Source organism: Chaetura pelagica, unplaced genomic scaffold (assembly GCF_000747805.2).
Source record: "Chaetura pelagica isolate M959 unplaced genomic scaffold, ChaPel_1.0 scaffold139, whole genome shotgun sequence".
NCBI lineage: Eukaryota > Metazoa > Chordata > Aves > Apodiformes > Apodidae > Chaetura > Chaetura pelagica.
The window spans coordinates 1431953-1451466 of NW_009970717.1; the positions used below are offsets into that span (position 1 = coordinate 1431953).

Genomic DNA, 19514 nt, shown 5'->3' on the forward strand with positions numbered 1-19514 from the left:
GCCTGCGGCTGCGAGGGCCCAACAGCAGCTGGGAGGGGGGCTCGCTGGAGCTTTGCTAAGAGCCCGCGTAGTTTCGGCCCGAGGCGCGTCCTCCCGCGCTCCCCGCGGAGCGGTTGCGGCGGGGGCTGCGGGGGCTGCGGGACCGCGGCGGGGCTGGAGGGAGCCGTGGGGTTGGGAGAGCGGTGGCGCGACGGCGCTGCGGAGGCCCCTGCTCCACCGGCTTCAGGGAGGGCTGTGGGAATCCCAGCGTGGTGCGGTCGCGAAAAGGAGCTAGGAACGTTACCTAGGATGGGGCTGCTCAAAGGAGTTCTGAAAAGAGTGCAGGTGTGAAGCCCTTAGCGGTGGAAGTGGTCCTTAGTTGGTGCGTAAAAAGGAGTAGGAGAAGGAAGGTGGAAAGAGGATTTATTTCTATCGTAAGAATCCCAGACCTACAGGGGGGCTTACGACTGAACTCTTGCATTCTGGAGTAGGAGACAGCTTGGGTCTAAAGGGGATCCCTAGGTTATCAACAAAGAAGGCTGATCGTGAGCTCTTCATTTCTGAGGTAGCTGTGGTGCTTTGTAACTCGAAATGGAGTACAGACTCTGGTGTGACAGTACGTGTGTGTGTATGAATAAGAAAGTTAGGACGGTATGTTTGCTTAGAAGAGAGTCAAAGACTGTGGAGTAAAAAAGAGGAACTTTGAAACTGGACTTCCGAAGGACTTTGCTGTTTCTTGTGCTTGCTGATACACAAGTATATTAGCTATAGCAGTGGATGTGTAATAGTTATGTAAAAAATTAAGTAATGATTTTTAATAACTTATAATAATGGATTCTGCAAAATTCAGTGGTAGTTTACTTTACACTTCTCTAATCTGTAAGGTCTTGCTAAGTAATCTAAATGCACATATGAAAGCAAATTTTATCCAGTCATTAGGTAAAGAGAAAAATTACTCTTTGTGTAAATAAAGTATTTTGGACTGAGATTATTCCGAACCTCATTTCCTGTTTGATACGATAGCCTTAGCATTCGAGCATAGTGACAATGTGTTAACATTTTACAGAGTTGGTGTGTATAGTAGCTGGTCTGTGGAGTTTGTTTGCTTTCATCTCCCATTGGCCTCTGTTGGTATTCTTATATGTGTGCCTTATCACTTCAAGGCCCTCTTCTCTCCCTCCTACTCCCCAGCAATTATTATCTAGGAAGTAGATTGCTTTGTTTTGTAAATTCTTACGTGTATGCTATGCATGCTTGGAAACTTCTTGTAGTAGGTTTGGATCCAGGCTTGCATGGTTCCTTTATGTGGCATTGACTTTCATTATGTGATTTTTTTATTTTTTCTTTTTGCTTGCTGCCTTCAGGTTAAATTACCTTGCTGGAAAAGAATTGTGTGTTTAAAAAGAACAGCTAGTATTTGTTTATATGAGAAAAAGATGAGCACTGTCATTAAAAAAGTAAATGTTTAGAAATTCCAGTTGCATGCTGTGATTGTTGCACTTAGAAGAATCCCATCCTTGAGGAGCTTGTGATAGTCTTGCTGTAAGTTGGACAGTTTCAATGCTGACCAAGCCGATTTTGGAAGACTTCTCGAGCAGTCAAGTCATGTTATGACATATATACTGAAGTGTACATATTTAAGATAGCTCAGACTACAGTTACAAATCTAATCTACTCTCTTTCCATACCGCTCAACAGAAATGTAAATCTAAACCATTAAATTTGCTTTAATAAAACTTTGCTGAGTTAGCTGAAGAAAGCATTTTGTAGTATGGAATCCCAGCGTGGTGCGGTCGCGAAAAGGAGCTAGGAACGTTACCTAGGATGGGGCTGCTCAAAGGAGTTCTGAAAAGAGTGCAGGTGTGAAGCCCTTAGCGGTGGAAGTGGTCCTTAGTTGGTGCGTAAAAAGGAGTAGGAGAAGGAAGGTGGAAAGAGGATTTATTTCTATCGTAAGAATCCCAGACCTACAGGGGGGCTTACGACTGAACTCTTGCATTCTGGAGTAGGAGACAGCTTGGGTCTAAAGGGGATCCCTAGGTTATCAACAAAGAAGGCTGATCGTGAGCTCTTCATTTCTGAGGTAGCTGTGGTGCTTTGTAACTCGAAATGGAGTACAGACTCTGGTGTGACAGTACGTGTGTGTGTATGAATAAGAAAGTTAGGACGGTATGTTTGCTTAGAAGAGAGTCAAAGACTGTGGAGTAAAAAAGAGGAACTTTGAAACTGGACTTCCGAAGGACTTTGCTGTTTCTTGTGCTTGCTGATACACAAGTATATTAGCTATAGCAGTGGATGTGTAATAGTTATGTAAAAAATTAAGTAATGATTTTTAATAACTTATAATAATGGATTCTGCAAAATTCAGTGGTAGTTTACTTTACACTTCTCTAATCTGTAAGGTCTTGCTAAGTAATCTAAATGCACATATGAAAGCAAATTTTATCCAGTCATTAGGTAAAGAGAAAAATTACTCTTTGTGTAAATAAAGTATTTTGGACTGAGATTATTCCGAACCTCATTTCCTGTTTGATACGATAGCCTTAGCATTCGAGCATAGTGACAATGTGTTAACATTTTACAGAGTTGGTGTGTATAGTAGCTGGTCTGTGGAGTTTGTTTGCTTTCATCTCCCATTGGCCTCTGTTGGTATTCTTATATGTGTGCCTTATCACTTCAAGGCCCTCTTCTCTCCCTCCTACTCCCCAGCAATTATTATCTAGGAAGTAGATTGCTTTGTTTTGTAAATTCTTACGTGTATGCTATGCATGCTTGGAAACTTCTTGTAGTAGGTTTGGATCCAGGCTTGCATGGTTCCTTTATGTGGCATTGACTTTCATTATGTGATTTTTTTATTTTTTCTTTTTGCTTGCTGCCTTCAGGTTAAATTACCTTGCTGGAAAAGAATTGTGTGTTTAAAAAGAACAGCTAGTATTTGTTTATATGAGAAAAAGATGAGCACTGTCATTAAAAAAGTAAATGTTTAGAAATTCCAGTTGCATGCTGTGATTGTTGCACTTAGAAGAATCCCATCCTTGAGGAGCTTGTGATAGTCTTGCTGTAAGTTGGACAGTTTCAATGCTGACCAAGCCGATTTTGGAAGACTTCTCGAGCAGTCAAGTCATGTTATGACATATATACTGAAGTGTACATATTTAAGATAGCTCAGACTACAGTTACAAATCTAATCTACTCTCTTTCCATACCGCTCAACAGAAATGTAAATCTAAACCATTAAATTTGCTTTAATAAAACTTTGCTGAGTTAGCTGAAGAAAGCATTTTGTAGTATAGTGTCACGATTCAGAAGAGAATAAACCAGTATTTCTAGGCCATCTGTAACCAAAAATCTTGAGATTATTCTGGAAGCTGATAACAACGTTAGGCTGTAGAACAGTTCACTGTGCTCACAAACAAAATACCGAGTTCTGTTGTTCAAGTTTCTGAATAAATGAAGGTGAATGAGGTGACAAGTGTGGTTAATGATGGCCAGGTCTGTATGTAAAACAGCAGATCTTTCTTTGAACTGTCTGTAAATAGGTGGATCGGGTAATAGTTACCTCTTCTTCCTGTGAAGAGTCCAGAAGTCAAACCAAAGCTGTTTACTGTGGATCTTTACTGCAAATACAAAATTTTCTCTCAGAAAAATAAAAAAAAACCAAACCCAAAAGATCACTCGATGCTTTCAGTTGTTCTGCTGTGTGGTTGGCTTCATGTAACTGTTACCTGGGTTGAGTGCAGGGTAGTTTATTTTTATTAATTTAAAAAATTATCCTAAGTCCAACCAATTTAATAATTGAATGTTTGCAAGCCATGTCTAGGAGTAAAATGTTCTTGCTGCAAACTGGTTTGTGACTGATTGTGCTTGATCTTACATGTTGCAACATTTAAAACTAGATTTGATCATGCTAGTAGTACACAATGTCTTTCTATTTCAAGGCACCTATTTAGAGAGAGAGATTTTTAATGTGGTTAAGCCGTGTTAGCAGAACAACCGTATAGGTTCAGAAAAGGCTTTCTTTCTTGCCAACAATAGGGGATCCTATTGTTGATGCAAGTATAAGAAACAGAAAATTATATATTATGCCTGTGGTATAATGTGTCAGCTTTCACTTATCAACTGTAGGACCATCAAGAGTTGCATTTAGAACTGTTATAATTAATATAGGTTAATGAAATAGCTTTCAGTAATTTAAGTAGTAGATAAACTTCTGGTATTTTTGGCATTTTCAACCATCTGTGATAGTGCTTCCTGTAGTCTAACGATACATGAATGAAAACTTCCCTTTCTTTTAGAGTTTTACACAGTAATAATCGGGTGAGAGGCTCAGAATCATAGAATAAAGTTAAATTCTTGTGAAGACTTGAGCATTTTTTATAGTTCAGAGGTGGGAGCAGGAAACAAAAGGGTTAAATTTTCATCAGGTTGTGTTTTTTTTTAATCAGTTAAATGAAATGCTCCCTCTGTGTCTTGAGGTTTAGGGCATGTGTGCCAAACCAAGTCTGTGTGTCGCAGCAGAAAAATTCCTATTGTCAAAGCCTTCTCCTGGCTACTTCTCTCATATCTATCTCCCTGTTAACAAGCCACCCCTATCAATAAGAGAATGCAGACCAAATTAATTGTTCTGAAGGTATGAGCCTGACACATTAATACTTTTCCTGTAATGTGGCGTGCAGGCATCTAAGAATGTTTACAGGGAAAGAATTGTGATGCTTTGGAGAGATGGCAATTGAAGTTATTTGTTCTGATAGTGTTGATCTCTTTTTAGATGTCATGCTTCTCATGGGTGCCTTGGGTGAGAAAAAACTGGTTTCTGTGTACGTGTGCTGTGAATTAAGAAAGGCTGATAAGATTGTGTTAGTACATCCATGTTACATGGGAACAGAGTCCTCTTCTGCTAGTAGAATAGAATATATAGCTTGGCTTCTGATTAACAAAGTGTTTTTCTGTGTTAATCAACAGGTAATTGCTGTTAACTAACGGGAAAATTGCAGAGGTTTTTTTGGATGCTATAGTAGTATAATACAGTAATATGCATTAAAATATAGTAGTAACATTGAAGTCAGTCAAAATCTGTGCAAAAATTTGTTTCCAGCACTGTACCATGAAATTGGTGGAACTCCTTTGGGCTTAAAATCACATGTGAATTTTGTTAGGCTCAATAGTATTAGTTTCTTTCTAGCTAGCTACTTAAGTGTGTGTATTTACACTAACAAAAACGTTTGCTTTTAACATGTGATGGTGACTTTTTTTTTTTTTTTTTGCAAGTCACAAAGACAGTTTAGCTAATTTTAAAACAAAAAACCTGAAAGACCTTACCTTGACATGGTAAGACTAAATTGGTTTGTCGTAGCCCTGGATTACATGATCTTTGACATGCTTATTTTCATTTCCTCTCACTCTTCAGTATCTTGCTATGTACCTTGCTCTGGAGGAAGGATGTAGTCTGAGAAGATGCCCCAAGAGACACATATGGATAAGAACTCAGACTGCTACTGCTCCAGTAGCTGGCAACTTAGTATTTCATGTTAGGCAAAACTATGTTAAAAAGCTATTTCTTTCCATAATCTTGTTGTATTGGCCATCTTCAATATTATACTTTTTATTTTAATGAGCTCAGATTATGTTAAATCCTAATCCAAGCTAGGAAAGAAGAAACTGTGAAGATTGCTGTCCCATTGCAAAATATTAAAATTAGCATCCAACTCTTTATTATACTGTTACCTAAAGAATCTGCTTGGGACACTGCAAAAACACTGAGTAGCCTTTATTCAAGCTGTTTTCTTAGATCGCTGCACATGCAGTTCTGTTTCCTTGCTTTAAAAGGAAATTAGACTCAGGGATGGTTATTTTTGTTGCTTTGGGGTGAGAAAGAAAGCCTGAACTCCAGATCAGAGGAGTTTGTCTACCTCTCTCCATCAGGGTTAATCCTGATTGGGTGAAATTATCCTTATATTTTGCAGGGAGTTGCACTAAAACCGGGTTGGTTTGGAGCAGAGAAGCGCTAGAGAAAATCCCACAAGCTCTTTGTAGCAATTCTTGCTGTGTTTTATTGCAAAACCATTGATGATCTTATCGGTGTCTTGATCTAGTTGCATAGTCAACTGAATCCCTTAAAGATTAATTCCAATTTTTGGTATTGAAAATACTTCTGATGCTTTTTAATTTTATTATGTGCCTTTTTACAGCACTTGCTGTAAACACAGACTTCCTGATGCACAGAAATAAAAAAGTTGATGAAATTCTGCTCAGTAAATCATATGAGTATGAGAAAAATAATCATAGCCACTTAATATTATTTTTCATTGTAGTGTTGAGTTGATCTTTTTGCCTCTAAATAATGTTTTTCAAAAAGATTCTAATATTTAACTGATAAGCTCTGTTTATGCAGTACTAGAAGAAGCAACAGTGATGGAAAGATGGTGCAGCCTGAGAAATGACTCAGTATCACTTTATGCAGCTCTACAGGAATCTCTACTTTTCTTGGCTAATGGTTTTATGGCTGCAAATAAGTGCCTAATGATGTCTGCAAATTGTTGATGCATCTGAAATCAGAGGGAAAACTAACTCTGGTAAATTAAAGTGAAATATGGATGTTTTCTCAGCATAACCTGTGGTACCTTACAAAGCAAACAAAAAACCTCTTAAAAGGCTAGAGCAAAGAAAGTCATGAGGCATTGTTAAAGCTGCTGCAAGTTGATTTTTAGTAGAATGTGATTATAATGGTTTGTTGGGTTCTTTGTTTAGTTTGTTTTTGTTGTTCTTTTCTGGTTTAAATTAATTATTTAGCTTTTGCTTACAAAACTAGCTCTTGGAGACATACACTTAAATTTATTTATTTTTTTTGTTTCACTTTATGTTCACCTAGGATTTATAGTCTTAAGGTATGGAAAAATTCTTGGAGAAGGTAGTGAAAGTAAAGTCATGCTATCCATGTGCAGTGGGAGGAATTTTATGTAGTGCAAAGCAAAAAGCTTCATCACTATGCAATTTGAAAACTGTTGGAATCTACCTAAGTACGTACAAAAAAAATTTGTCTTGGTATGTTGCATACTATGCAGGCCTGCTTAGGAATATGCCTATGCCCCAGTGAGCTTACTTTAATTTGACAGAAATCATATGACCTTTATACCAGCAAGAAGATGGCCGTTTACATAGTGGAAATTGTATGTATGTACCACATAATTCCCAGATTTTGTTTTTTCTAGTTTTTAGTAGTATTAGCATTTTTTTTTTCCTGTTTTGCAAGTGAAGAATATGAAGTACATAAACTCATGGAGTCCTTGATTCACAGGAATGGCTTACTAGGCTTAGTCCATGTTCCTGTTTCTATTATGTCCAGAAAGTGTTACCCTTAGGAAAAAAACCTGCTTTGGTGCTTTCTCTTATCCCCCCAAAACAGTCAAAATATTCAACATGTGAGTTGATGTGAGAAATAGAAGAGTTGTCTTTTTGCTTGATGTTTAACCAAAATTTGTAAGATCAAGTTACTCATTTAAGTCTGAGCAATTGATATTGGCAAAGACTATGCTGCCTATTTAATCAGTTTATTTGCTCAACAAAATTTTATTATTTAAAGCTATTGGTCTCTACGGTATATTTGAAACCTTTTTGTTGAATGTGGTGTGTTTGTATTATTTTTCCTCCCTTCCCAATTTTGTAGTTCGCTCCTTTGGTACAGAAGACAGACCAACTGATAGACCTATACCACCTCGTGATGAAGTCTTTGAGTATATTATATTCCGTGGCAGTGACATTAAAGACCTAACTGTCTGTGAGCCACCAAAGCCTCAGTGTTCTTTGCCGCAGGACCCTGCTATTGTTCAGGTAAGTCAAAGCATATTTGTAGATGTTTGTTGCTGAACATATAACCTGGTAGCTTTATATGCTTTTTAGCTGAATGTTTAAACATAAAAGATTTTGTTGCTGTAAGTTCACAACCCAATTGAAACAATTTGGGAAAGATTTTCATGTGTTGATTATGTTTTTAACTGTGAAAATCAACATTGAAATCTAACTGTAATACAATGCACTGGATAAAAAAGCTGCTGTTTTTTCTAAGTAACTTTTCGTAGACCTTGATACCTTTTTTGGAAGGCACTTGGCTTGGAGGCCACATGTGCAGGACTTGTGGAAAGATCAGACTTTGTATAAGTTAAGTGGAGTAGATGCTGAAACCTCTCCAGATCAGTAGGTAGTTGTTTGTTTTGTTTTCTTTTGAATTTTAATATTCAACTTTTATTTGCTGACTTTTAAAGCATTTCATCTAACTTGTGTGTTTTTAAAAAGGCTTCATGCTAAAGTACAGTTATTTGAAAAGGGAGTATTTTATTGCTGAATAGAAAGCAACTTATTATTTCAAGTCTTCAGGGTTAATTAAGCTGTTATTTTCTAGCAAGTAGACTTGACAGTTATTTTTGATCTCTGAAATCTGTTGGCTTGTTGATAGTGTTTGTGGGGTGTCAAAATTAACACTGAGAGCATGATGGAAATCCTTGGTTCACATGGAATCTGATAATTCCATTTAGGTGTTTACATTTCTAATGTTTAACTGTTATGAAGAAGTTTTATCTTGCATACTTCTTACGAAGTGCCCTTGCAATCTGCTGATGTCTTTTGCTAAATTTGGTGCAACTCCTTCTGTCAGTGGTAGTTGAGAGCTGTGAAATTGCATTACTGATAACCCCTACAATCGTAATAACCCCACCCTCCTCCAGTATGCTTGGGTCCCTCATTGTTTGTGTGGTTTTTGAAACTTCAGGGGGAAAGGTACCACATTTTCCAAGTTTGCCAACAAAAGCTTATACATGTACTTGACAAAGAGTTCAGTATCTTGGGTCCTAGGGAAAAGATTGCAAAAATCTAGGGTACCATTTTAACAGGTTTGTGATATTGGAAGTGTAGAAGTGCTTTCTGAACTTTACACATAATTTTGGAAATATTTTCTGCTAACTGTTCTCTGTTTTGGGTTTTCATACTGAGTAATGTGTGTCATTCATTTTTTTGCGTGTGCTATTTTTGGTTCTGCGTTAGCTTAAATTATTAAAAGAGGTAACTTTATCAGTGTTTAGGTCTTGTGTATGTATCAGCCACAGTGACGGTGTTAGGGTAAGTTTAACAAACAGTTCTAGAGTTTCTGCATTTCCTGCCTTGCAGAACTATTTCCTCCTTTTTCTGTAAACATGAATTTCTGCAAATGTGTTGTCTTTAGTCTTCACTAGGATCTTCAACTACATCTTCATTCCAATCTGTGGGGTCCTATGGTCCTTTTGGCAGAATGCCGGCATACAGTCAGTTTAGTCCAAGCCCACTGGTGGGGCAGCAGTTCGGTGCTGTTGGAGTTGGTATGTTCATTTTATTTATTTGGTGTTTTCCCCAAAGTGAAATTGCAAATGAGTGCATAGACAGTAATCGCTATTTGTTATTCCATCAACATCTCATCCTAAGGGCAGATCAAAATTTTTCAGTCTATATCAATCCCACAGTTTAGCTCCAAAAGCAGAGTTTTTAATGGTCTTTGCAGCTCAAATGTAAGTGATTTTGATGGAGAACTAAGCACCCTATCTCATAGGAGAAAGGTTCCTGTATTCATGACTTAATTCTCTTCCATATATCTTCTTTACATTAATCAGGTGTTCATTATATTTCACAAGTGTTAAAGGCAGCTTCTTCACAAAAGCCCCATTTAGCTGTACTATGGACATCTGGTATCCCAGGTTGACCAGGTGGTGTGTGCCTTAACCAAGGGTCTAGGTTATCCGGCAATCCATGCTCACACTAGTCATGAGATGTTAGCTTGGCATGAAGTACATGCCTGGAAGTATTTGTGTGCTGCATGGGTTAGTTGCTCCTCTTTTTATCAACTGCCTAAAAATCAGTCTTACAAACTTAATGTATGTACATTGCATCAAACTTAGGGTGTGTTGTAAGACTTGAGTGTATTTTAGAATATCTGCCTAATGTGACTTCATTAATTATGTAGTGATAATTTAAAAAAAAAAAAGTAGAAGTTTAAACCAGGTTTTACAACTTTATTATTTCTCTCAAAGCAGGAGGTTCTTTAACATCCTTTGGAACAGACTCTTCAGCCAGTGCTAGCATGTCACAGAGCACTGCTGTTGGTTCTGCATTTACAACAGATGCAAGATCACTAAAAACACAGATGTCTCAAGGTAAATAGTTTTGAATCTTTTCTTGACCAGTCATGTCCCTATGATTTAGGTGTTTGCCAGAAATGTTAACCAAACGGCTGAGTTCTGTCATGAAGACTTGATATCAAAACCCAAAAGCACTGAGAGGCTTTTTACTTGCTCTTTAAATGTGTTGTCCTGCATCTTGGTGTGCTGCATAGGTAACTGTTAGCAGCACCTTTGTTGTTACCCTTAAAGCATCAATGTTGAAGAGTAGAACTTGTTTCAGTTGAATGTTGTTAGCAATAAGTGCATATGGAAATTCAACAACTGGTTTTGTCGATAGCATGACAAAACTCAAGGTACTGTGCACTGATTAAATTGTGAAGTTCTTCAGCCTGCAATTTGTTTAGTTTTTATTCATAATGGTGTTTTTTTTGTTAATATATATTTAAATAAATAATATTATCAGAAGACCTGATTGTCTGTAGAGCTAGTGACATGACAAGCCAGCTTAATAGTAATAGAAACTGTATGGGTCATTTGTGTAATATTGGAAGAAGACAGCAGATGCAGAAAGGAAATTCTTGATGATTTTGAGTGGCAAAGAAAAACAAAACTAAATGTTGAGCACCTTACCCTCACTTTCATGCAAGTGTGTTAAGATTGCTCCTCAAAATCCGAAAGACATTATTTCCTGTTCTTTTACTCGTCATTGCTGCAAGTAAAAGCATGTGCTAAGATATATTAGTAAAGTTATATTTAAGTTTATGCAGTCTTATTAAACCACAGCAAACAGGTTTTATCCTAAATTTTAGCTGAGATTTGTATACCAGTTAGGACTGCTTTCTAGGAGTAGTTCAGTGGGTTACCCAAAACAGCTTCTACTTTGTTGCATTAATTGAAGGGGGGAAAAGAAGTACCCTGAGCACACACTGTTTCTGTGTTGAAAGAGTAGCTTGGTTTTCAGCAGGCAAAGTTAAAACCTGTATGGTTCCTGAACTTAATGTATGACATGTGCTCCAGATGAACATAAATTCTGTGACAAAACTTCCTGTGGGGCACCAAGAAGTTTTTTCTGTGTGTTTGCTTTAAAAAATATTTGTCATCTTTGTACATCTTAAGTGTGGTGTGGTTGGCTTGGGGAAGAGTATTGTTGTGTTTTGTTTTGTTTTTTCTTTTGTTCAGCTTCTATACGGGATATGACAGTATTCTTACTTGGACTTTAGTCTTATTCTAATTTCTTAGTAAATTTACCTATATGGTGTCATCAGCTTGTCTGGATGGATGAAACGTCTCCATTCTAAACATGCTTCTGGCTCCAGTCATTGCTGTTGCAAATTGAAAAGTACTAACAGCACTTAGTGAGGAAGCTTTCATAGCTCCTTAATTTGCATTATACCTGACACTAACCATGATTGTTCATTTATTCTGTGGTGGTCATACAACAGAGTACATAAGATGAAATGAGATTACAGTAATATAACTCTTATCTCTGCCTTTGGGAACAGTCACTTTCCACTTGGCTTTCCAGGGAGGCAGAGACTATTTTTACTTCCAGTCAATCAAAAATCTTCATTCCACAGCTAAATGCACATCATGGATGGGTTGGTAGGGATTAATTGTCCAACCCATTTTTTTTCTTTTAGACTGGGGGAAGGGGAATTGCTAAATATCCTTCATTCTGGATTAGTGGATCTGAGGGTGCAGAAATATTTATTTCTACTTTGGACACAGCTGTATTGACTGGTAAGGCAGATAAACCTGTCAGTCTAGATTGGTTGAGACCAGTAACTCAAATTTGTGATGAGAAATAGCTCTTTGTGTTTTGGTTTTAATTTTTTTTTTTTTTTTTTTTTTTTCCCCAGGTCGTTCAAGCCCTCAGATAGATCATCTGAGAAGGAGCCCCACCATGGAACAAGCAGTACAAACAGCTTCAGCCCACTTGCCTACTCCAGCACCAGTTGGGAGGAGGAGTCCTGTACCAGCCAGACCTTTGATGTCTGCTGGCCAAAAATCGTTAGAGAGTCAAGAGCACAGACGAGGTGGCTTTGGATAATTTTCATACAGCTTATTTTCTTTCAGGGTGCTTTTTAAGGGTAATATGTAGGTTTTTCCTGCTGTCTATTAGTAGTAGACTGATCAGCAGGGACCTGGATTATATATATTTTTATTTTTAAAGTCAGGCATATATTCTAAATTTTTTTTTTTCTTTTATGAAGTTAAACTTGTGATTTACTTTTATAGGTTTGGATTTTTTTAAAATCTGAACTATATACAAAAGTATGATCAAAAATACCTAATTGGATAAACAATTCTTTTATTTCCAACTTTAGCTGAAGCACACAAGGTTTCAAGATCAGAAAATGAGCTCAGAAATGAAAACAAACGACAAATTGGTAAATCTTGTTTTGAGAAATAGCTATCATTGTTTACAGACTTAATTAAGTTTTAAAAGTCTGCTAAAAGCCAACATTGTGTATAACTTGCAAAGTGCTAGGACTTTGTTTCTAACGTCCAGAAATCTTGCCTTTTAGATTACAGTAATAATGAACTGATGTATTTAGATTGCTTTCAGATGATTGTTTCTAGTGGGCAACAGTAACCTTGCATTGGGTCAGAATAAGACAAGCACAAAAAGTCAACATTAAAGAGAAAATATCTTCTGGTTGATCTATATTAAACAATTTTAATAAAAATGCAAACCCAAGCACTATTTATAAACACATTAGCATGAAATAAAAGCGGTTACCCTTCTATGAAAATGACTGGAAAGCAGCTAACATTTTAACTCTTCTTCAGAAAGCTTTTAATGACTTTTCTAGAAAGTCTTTTAGTACCCATGTTTATTAGTATTATGCTTTCTGTGTCACTGCCATACTTGCTGTAAGTGAATTTATGAATTACAAGATCGTCCAACAGGACTTTTAACAACAGAAGTGCAGGAAGAGGATGCATGAAGTCCCAACCTGTTTACCCCAGGAATTCAAAGACAAAACAAAAAACTGCCACCCAAAAAACCAACCATCTCCACCACCCTGAAAGACAAAACAATCTGCAAAACAAAACCAAGCAGAATTTTTCTTTTTTTCAGTTCCAGGTGGACCTTCAGCACGGAGAGGCCGCGGAGGTCACAGAGGGGGCCGAGGAAGATTTAGTATTAGAAGGGATGGTCCAATGAAGTTTGAGAAGGACTTCGACTTTGAAAGTGCAAATGCACAATTCAACAAGGAGGAAATTGATAGAGAATTTCATAATAAACTTAAACTAAAAGGTAAACTGATTTTTGCTTAAGATTTGAGCATGGAAAAATGGTGCTTTGCTGTTTTAATCCTACCTTGGAGAGTAATCTTTAGAAGGCATGTTCTGCTAAGTCATGTAATTTAAAAAAAATTGTTAAAAATTGGTGAACAAATAAGCTGAAATAATGTTTAATTAAATACTTGCTTTGATAGCTGAGTTTTATGGGAATTTTAACTAGCAGATATCACAAGCATGTTCTAATAAGTCTTTTGTTAAAAATGCAAATTACTGGAGTAGCATTACCAGTAATTTTTTAGTTCTGTAAAATATGTAATAAAAGAAATACCGTATTTTATATTTTTCAATCATTACTAAACTAAAAGCAATCAAAAAACATTATTTTGGAATCAGAACTTTTCTTGAGGGTGCATGAGAGTTTCAATTTAAGGAAATATTTATAATTTCTTTGCTTTTACCCTTTTCCAAAGAAACATGGGAGTAGACCGAGTCCATACTGCCAGCACTTCTATTTTCTAGCAGGCTTCTGTTTTGATTACCTCATTCTCTTGTGACACCTATTTGTTACACTGCTGCTACTATTTTTGGACAAAATTGTTACAGGTTAAAATAGGGAGTTCTCTATTTCAGTAAATGATTGGCTAAAAGATGAGAAACAAAAAATAGGAATAAATTATCAAATTTCAGTGTAGAAAAAAACACAAGTTGGGTCCCCTAGGATTTGTTCTCTGGTGTCTGCCTCTTTTTCTGTATCTTTTTTAAATGAGTTGACTATTTGCTGTTAATACTCTTCATGATTATTCTGAGGGGGGAAAAAAAAAGGAAAGCTAGCCATAAAAAGCTGTAGAAATATTATCTGAGACAGAGTTGTAATTTGTGGTTGCATTGCAGAAAGGTTGAACTGGTTATCTGCAGTTTATGCGTAGCATCATGGGATTTACACTGTAGGCATTTAGGAATGAGACTTTAAGATCATAATAGCTAGTTTCTTTGAACCATCAGCTACTTTTTCAGTACCATTAAAAACAGTTGAACTTCAGGCATTATTAGGGAGGAAGTATTTCATAAAGTCAGTTCACAGCAAATCTTCAACACTGGCCATGTGTCTCAAAGGAGATTGATAACAGCAAGGCCAGAAGACAAAGGAGAAGGGCAACAGGGATGAGCAAAGACATGGAATGGCTTTTGTGAGGAATTAATAACTTAAATGAATAATAATAAATTAATAACTTAACCCTACTGTTTTGTTTAGTATGATGGTCTGGAAGACTTCTGTTTACTTTTATTTTCCAGAAGATAAACTTGAGAAACCAGAGAAGCCTGTAAATGGAGAAGACAAAGGTGACTCAGGTGTTGATACCCAAAATAGTGAAGGGAATGCGGATGAGGAAGATCCCCTTGGACCCAACTGTTACTATGACAAAACCAAATCCTTCTTTGATAACATCTCCTGTGATGACAATAGGTATGGCCTGAAAGAGGAAGCTTATTAATCTATTTAATGCATGTTTATGTCATAAGGTAGTGTCAGCACTACTTGTTACCATCAGCTCTGACTGGAAAGTGAGTAAAGCTTATTTCCACGTGCAGTGGGCAAAAATAAAGCAGGAATATGAAGCACAAAATGTCTCTGTGAGCAGGTGAAATACTTCAACAGGAAGATTTTTAAGTGTTATTACAGATCCATACTTCTAGAACTTACTGTAGACATTCCTTTCCAGATTTCCTGAAGTGGGTTTTTTTGTTTTGCTACTGAATTACCACTTCAGTTAAATCAATTAAGACTGTGCTTTAGTAATGGTTTCTATGTAGATAACATAACTGTCTCAGCCAGTAGTGCTGTTGGAATGGGAAAAGAGCATTTCAGGAAAATTAAAGCTTAGCTTTTGCTGTTCCTTTTTATTAAATGAGGCAATGTGGGTTGCTGACCTGTTTTGGATTATGCAGTGGGAGGGATTGTTTTATTTTACTGACAGCTAGATAAAATAACAACATACATAGCTGCAAACTCTTACTTTCTGTTTCTTGTCTTAAAGTGCAGACAGATTTTATTTATTTTAATATATTGTGTTGTTTGCAGAGGATACAATTTTGTCCTTCTGTATGAGAAACTTACAGCATTATTAACACATTGCATTTTACATATCCCTGTTCATTGAGTTAAATGAATTGTGGCAGACACCTAGATTGTTGCAGAAGGGTTTGTGTGGAGATGTACAATATGATGAATGCATCATTTTTATTTTCATGGACTTTCTGATGATTCTAACTAAGTCAGGCAATCTCCCTTCTGGTGTGTTTTAAAGCAATCCATGTCCCTTTTTTTGTGACAGAGAACGGCGACCCACCTGGGCTGAGGAAAGAAGATTAAATGCTGAGACCTTTGGAATACCTCTGCGTCCCAATCGTGGCCGTGGAGGGTTCAGAGGCAGAGGAGCGGGGATTGGCTTCCGAGGTGGAAGAGGACGCGGAGGTGGGAGAGGTGGCTTCACTGCCCCCCGAGGATTTCGTGGTGGATTCAGAGGAGGTCGTGGAGGCAGGGAGTTTGCTGACTTTGAATATAGGGTAAACTATATTTAATTTTACTATGACCTGATTCATTATTCTTGGAAACTACTGGTAAAAAAACTCTTGATTTTTCATTTGCTGTTGGACTAGAATTCTTTGAATAGTGTTTTATGGGTACTCTGATCTACTTAATTGTAAGTCCATTAATGCTGGGCTTTTAGTTACATAGCAATGTTTTACTATCAACAGCAACCAAAACTAAAAGCTAACTTCATTCACATGCCCTAAATATTTGTTCTATAGCTGGAATTGAAGGGGAGGAGTCAAAGCTCAGTAGATTTAATGCAGGTGTCAGAAATAGGAATTGCAAGGATTTCCCTAAACAGTATTCTAAAATGTGAAGATAGAGGAAGTAATTTTAACGTCCTTCTAGTGTGCAACATCTTTAAAATTCTTTGTGAAATAGTTGGCTGAAACTATAGACTTCTAAGGTCTTATATAACACTTAAAATAGAAAGGTGAAGTTACTGAAACACAGCAATGATACTTTGCGAACAGGAAAGTAAGAATATTTGAGTTCTGCAAGGTCCTGTTGGCTTTCTTTTTGGTTCTTTTATTCTCCTATAACTACATTATTATATCCGCTAGCTGTTGGGGAAACTGAGGCAGGGTGGACTTCTCTTCAGCCAGTCAGTCAGTAAAAAGGAACTCTGGGAGATAGACCCCTCCCTGTCCATCCCTCAGAGAAAGTGTTTTTAAAATATTAAAATAAGTACTACTAACTTGGTTTTGGTTAAATATGACTGAAACTTAAACTTCCTTTAAGCATTATGCACAAGCCACCATATGAGTCTACTAACGAAAGAAATATGATGTACAAACATGCTTTTATAGTCATGAAAGCATAGAAATAGTGATCTTTTTCTGTAAGAGCTATGACAGCTAAAAAGCAGAATCTTCTTTTACAATAGTTACACAGCTTGTTGCTTTTGCAACACTATTAAGCCATCCATTTCTCTGTTTCCTGTTGAAGATCATCACTTTCCTACCAGCCATTCAAAGGATGCATAAATATAATTATTACACCACTACTGAAGTGATGTATTCAGTGCTAGTGGTATCTTAGAGGATATGTTATTTCTTGGAAATAACATAAATTCTCTTCTGTGTGAAAGCTCACTGATCATACAGATTATGTAAATAGGCAGAAATCAGTTGCTTGCAAAAACCAAAATCTTAAAATAATTTCAACACGGGTCACTTTTCTTGGCACTACCGAACTAGTTTCTGGTTGTCCTTTGGCTATTCCTTCATTAGTTTGCAACAATTAGTCTTGTGATTTAAAGAAATTTTTGGCAGCTGAGGGGTTGAAGATCAAAGATTTGAATTTTTGGATGAAGGAGTTTCACATCCTTGCCTCTGAGGAGGAGGTGGTGTGAAGAGTGAGGCCACATGTCTGGTCCCAGTGACTGAGGCTGTTCTGACTGGGTGCTGACGTGACCACATAGGGAGGGCTCCTGTCTTGGTTGCAGTAGGTGGGACGTGTCTGTCACGGGGCATCTTCCTACAGTGCTGTTGCCCAGATCAATTTGTGAGGTTTGTTGTGCAAATTAATGTTAACATTCTACTGTTGTTCCCTCCAGAAAGACAACAAAGTTGCTGCATAGTCTACAAGAAAGCTGAAACTGGGTGAACGTCTAGATCTTCTTGATCCAGAGAATTAGTTTCAACCTCTGCAAAGAATGAAGTTAATTTGCTGTATACTTGTCACCAGCACTGGGATTTAACTATTTAATTTCAAAGGGGTGTAATGCAGTTACTTTTGAAAAATGGCCATCTTTGAAAGCAGTGAGCATTAAATATATTTGAGACAGAAGGATGAGTAATTTCTTATGTATAGTTAATTATAAAGCAGTACTTCGATGGAGTTTAAGTATTTTTTCATCACTGAAAGGATTTTTCTTATTACTAAACTGTATTTGATAATTGCTTCAAGTTGTAAGGACAATTGTATGCAGAAGGCCGTCGATACTGTGAGTGTTTTGATCCACTGAAGGTTGTTTTTTGGAAATCCTGTAATATCCCTTTTGAGATAGTTGTACTTTTATCAACTAGGGTGCTGGACAGTAGAAAACTTGCTTTGTCAGTGAAATATGTACACACAGTAAATACTGTTTCTTAGGCAAAGGAAACTTTTTATATAGTTGTAAAATTCCATTATATCCCATTGCCAAAGAAACATTACAAACTTTGTATAGCTGTATAAAAAGCAACTAATTTTTTAAAGAATAAACATTTTTAAGTCGGCAAACATACTGTGTTATTGCAAAAGTTGATATGCTGAAGAATACTGAATTAGTTGGGTTTTTTCTTTAGCAGCTTTTCAGGCTTAAATGTTTGATTTTATATTTGGATTATAATGAAGATTTGAAAATGTTCTTCCATTACACGAAACTGGATACGCTCTTCACTTCTCTTGCAAGAATTTAATTTTGTAGTTTCTGGCATATCACAGGATTTGACCAAATTAAGGAGATATTTTCAAATAAGGAGAAAATAAATTTTCATATGTCAAAGTTTGCAATTAATTTACTTAGTGATGAATATTAACTTTTTAAAATAATGGCCCAGGCACATGAGTTCACGATTCTCCTGGAATGCCTGGGATAAAAGTATGTCTCCATGTGTCAATTCTTGAGATGTTAACTTTGTTGTAATACCTGTAGGCATAAGCAATTTAAAGAATTCTTAGTGTTTGAAGTTGTTTGCATTTTGATAGACCATAGCTTGGAGACATTAAGACTCTGCTTCTAAGACCGTGAATTCACAAATGACATAGTATGGACTTTCTGCCAATTCTGAGTGACTAGTTACAGCTTTTTGGTATGCTGAAATAGAAACCTGGTCATTTGTGTCTGTGTATGTGTATGAAGGCCACAGGAATAAAGGGATCCAAAGATTAAAACATTTTGATCTAATTTGCTGATTATTTTTTTTTTACTGTATTTTCAAAATGTTCAGTGGTGATAAAGATGTGGAAAACTGCACTGTTGGAGAATTGGAATATTTAAAAGTGGTTGATAGAATCTTAATTTTATAACTTTTGTATAGCACTACAAGAAAGTATTTTGTAATTGGTTTCCTTATTAAGGTCAAGTATTTGGCAACCGTAGAAGTTAGATTATATTGTTTAGTAATGTTTTTTGCATGTTAACAACAATGCCTTTTGGGATCCACAAATCATGGTTCTGAACAACTGTTGAGGTTTCTGACCAGAGGCAAGTGCTGTACTGTTGCAATAACGGTGTGTACTGTAGGAGGTGTCCCGGGTGTCATGAAACACGATGAATTGTAAATACCGCTGGTGGGTGCTGCCCGGGGGCGAGGGGCCTGTGCCCGGCGCAGCAGCGCGGGACCCCTCCCGTCTGCCCTGCTCCGCGGAAGTGAGGGTTGCTCTTTTTTTTTTTTTTATTATAATTTTAAACCAGAATAAACTGTTCAATAAAACCAGCCTTTGGGAGGTTATTTCTTAGGACTGATGGTGCGGGGGCGGGGGGGCAGGTGCTGGGGCGCGGGGAAGTGCTTCCCAGGGGCAGTCACTGCGTCCTGCGCAGGGCGAGCAGCTGCAAGCAGGGAGTG

General features: G+C 37.1%; 2 protein-coding genes across 3 annotated transcripts in view; both read left to right on the top strand.

Annotated features, from left to right (window-relative positions):
* LSM14A (LSM14A, SCD6 homolog A (S. cerevisiae)) overlaps positions 1-18186 on the top strand; it is an 18704-nt gene extending 518 nt beyond the window's left edge. Inside the window, exons 2-10 of one of the 2 annotated variants that reach the window (XM_010006170.1) lie at positions 7640-7803; positions 9188-9320; positions 10026-10148; positions 11975-12151; positions 12443-12505; positions 13201-13380; positions 14661-14832; positions 15701-15932; positions 17519-18186. In XM_010006170.1, the coding sequence (XP_010004472.1) occupies positions 7640-7803; positions 9188-9320; positions 10026-10148; positions 11975-12151; positions 12443-12505; positions 13201-13380; positions 14661-14832; positions 15701-15932; positions 17519-17542 (1268 nt within the window). In that variant the 3' untranslated portion in view covers positions 17543-18186. The remainder of the gene's footprint in view (positions 1-7639; positions 7804-9187; positions 9321-10025; positions 10149-11974; positions 12152-12442; positions 12506-13200; positions 13381-14660; positions 14833-15700; positions 15933-17518) is intronic. The other variant, XM_010006169.1, reaches the window with a different exon arrangement.
* Positions 18187-19219: 1033 nt separating this feature from the next.
* SS18L2 (synovial sarcoma translocation gene on chromosome 18-like 2) overlaps positions 19220-19514 on the top strand; it is a 1408-nt gene continuing 1113 nt past the window's right edge. The window contains exon 1 of the mRNA XM_010006228.1: positions 19220-19318. Coding sequence (XP_010004530.1) covers positions 19220-19318 — 99 coding nt within the window. The remainder of the gene's footprint in view (positions 19319-19514) is intronic.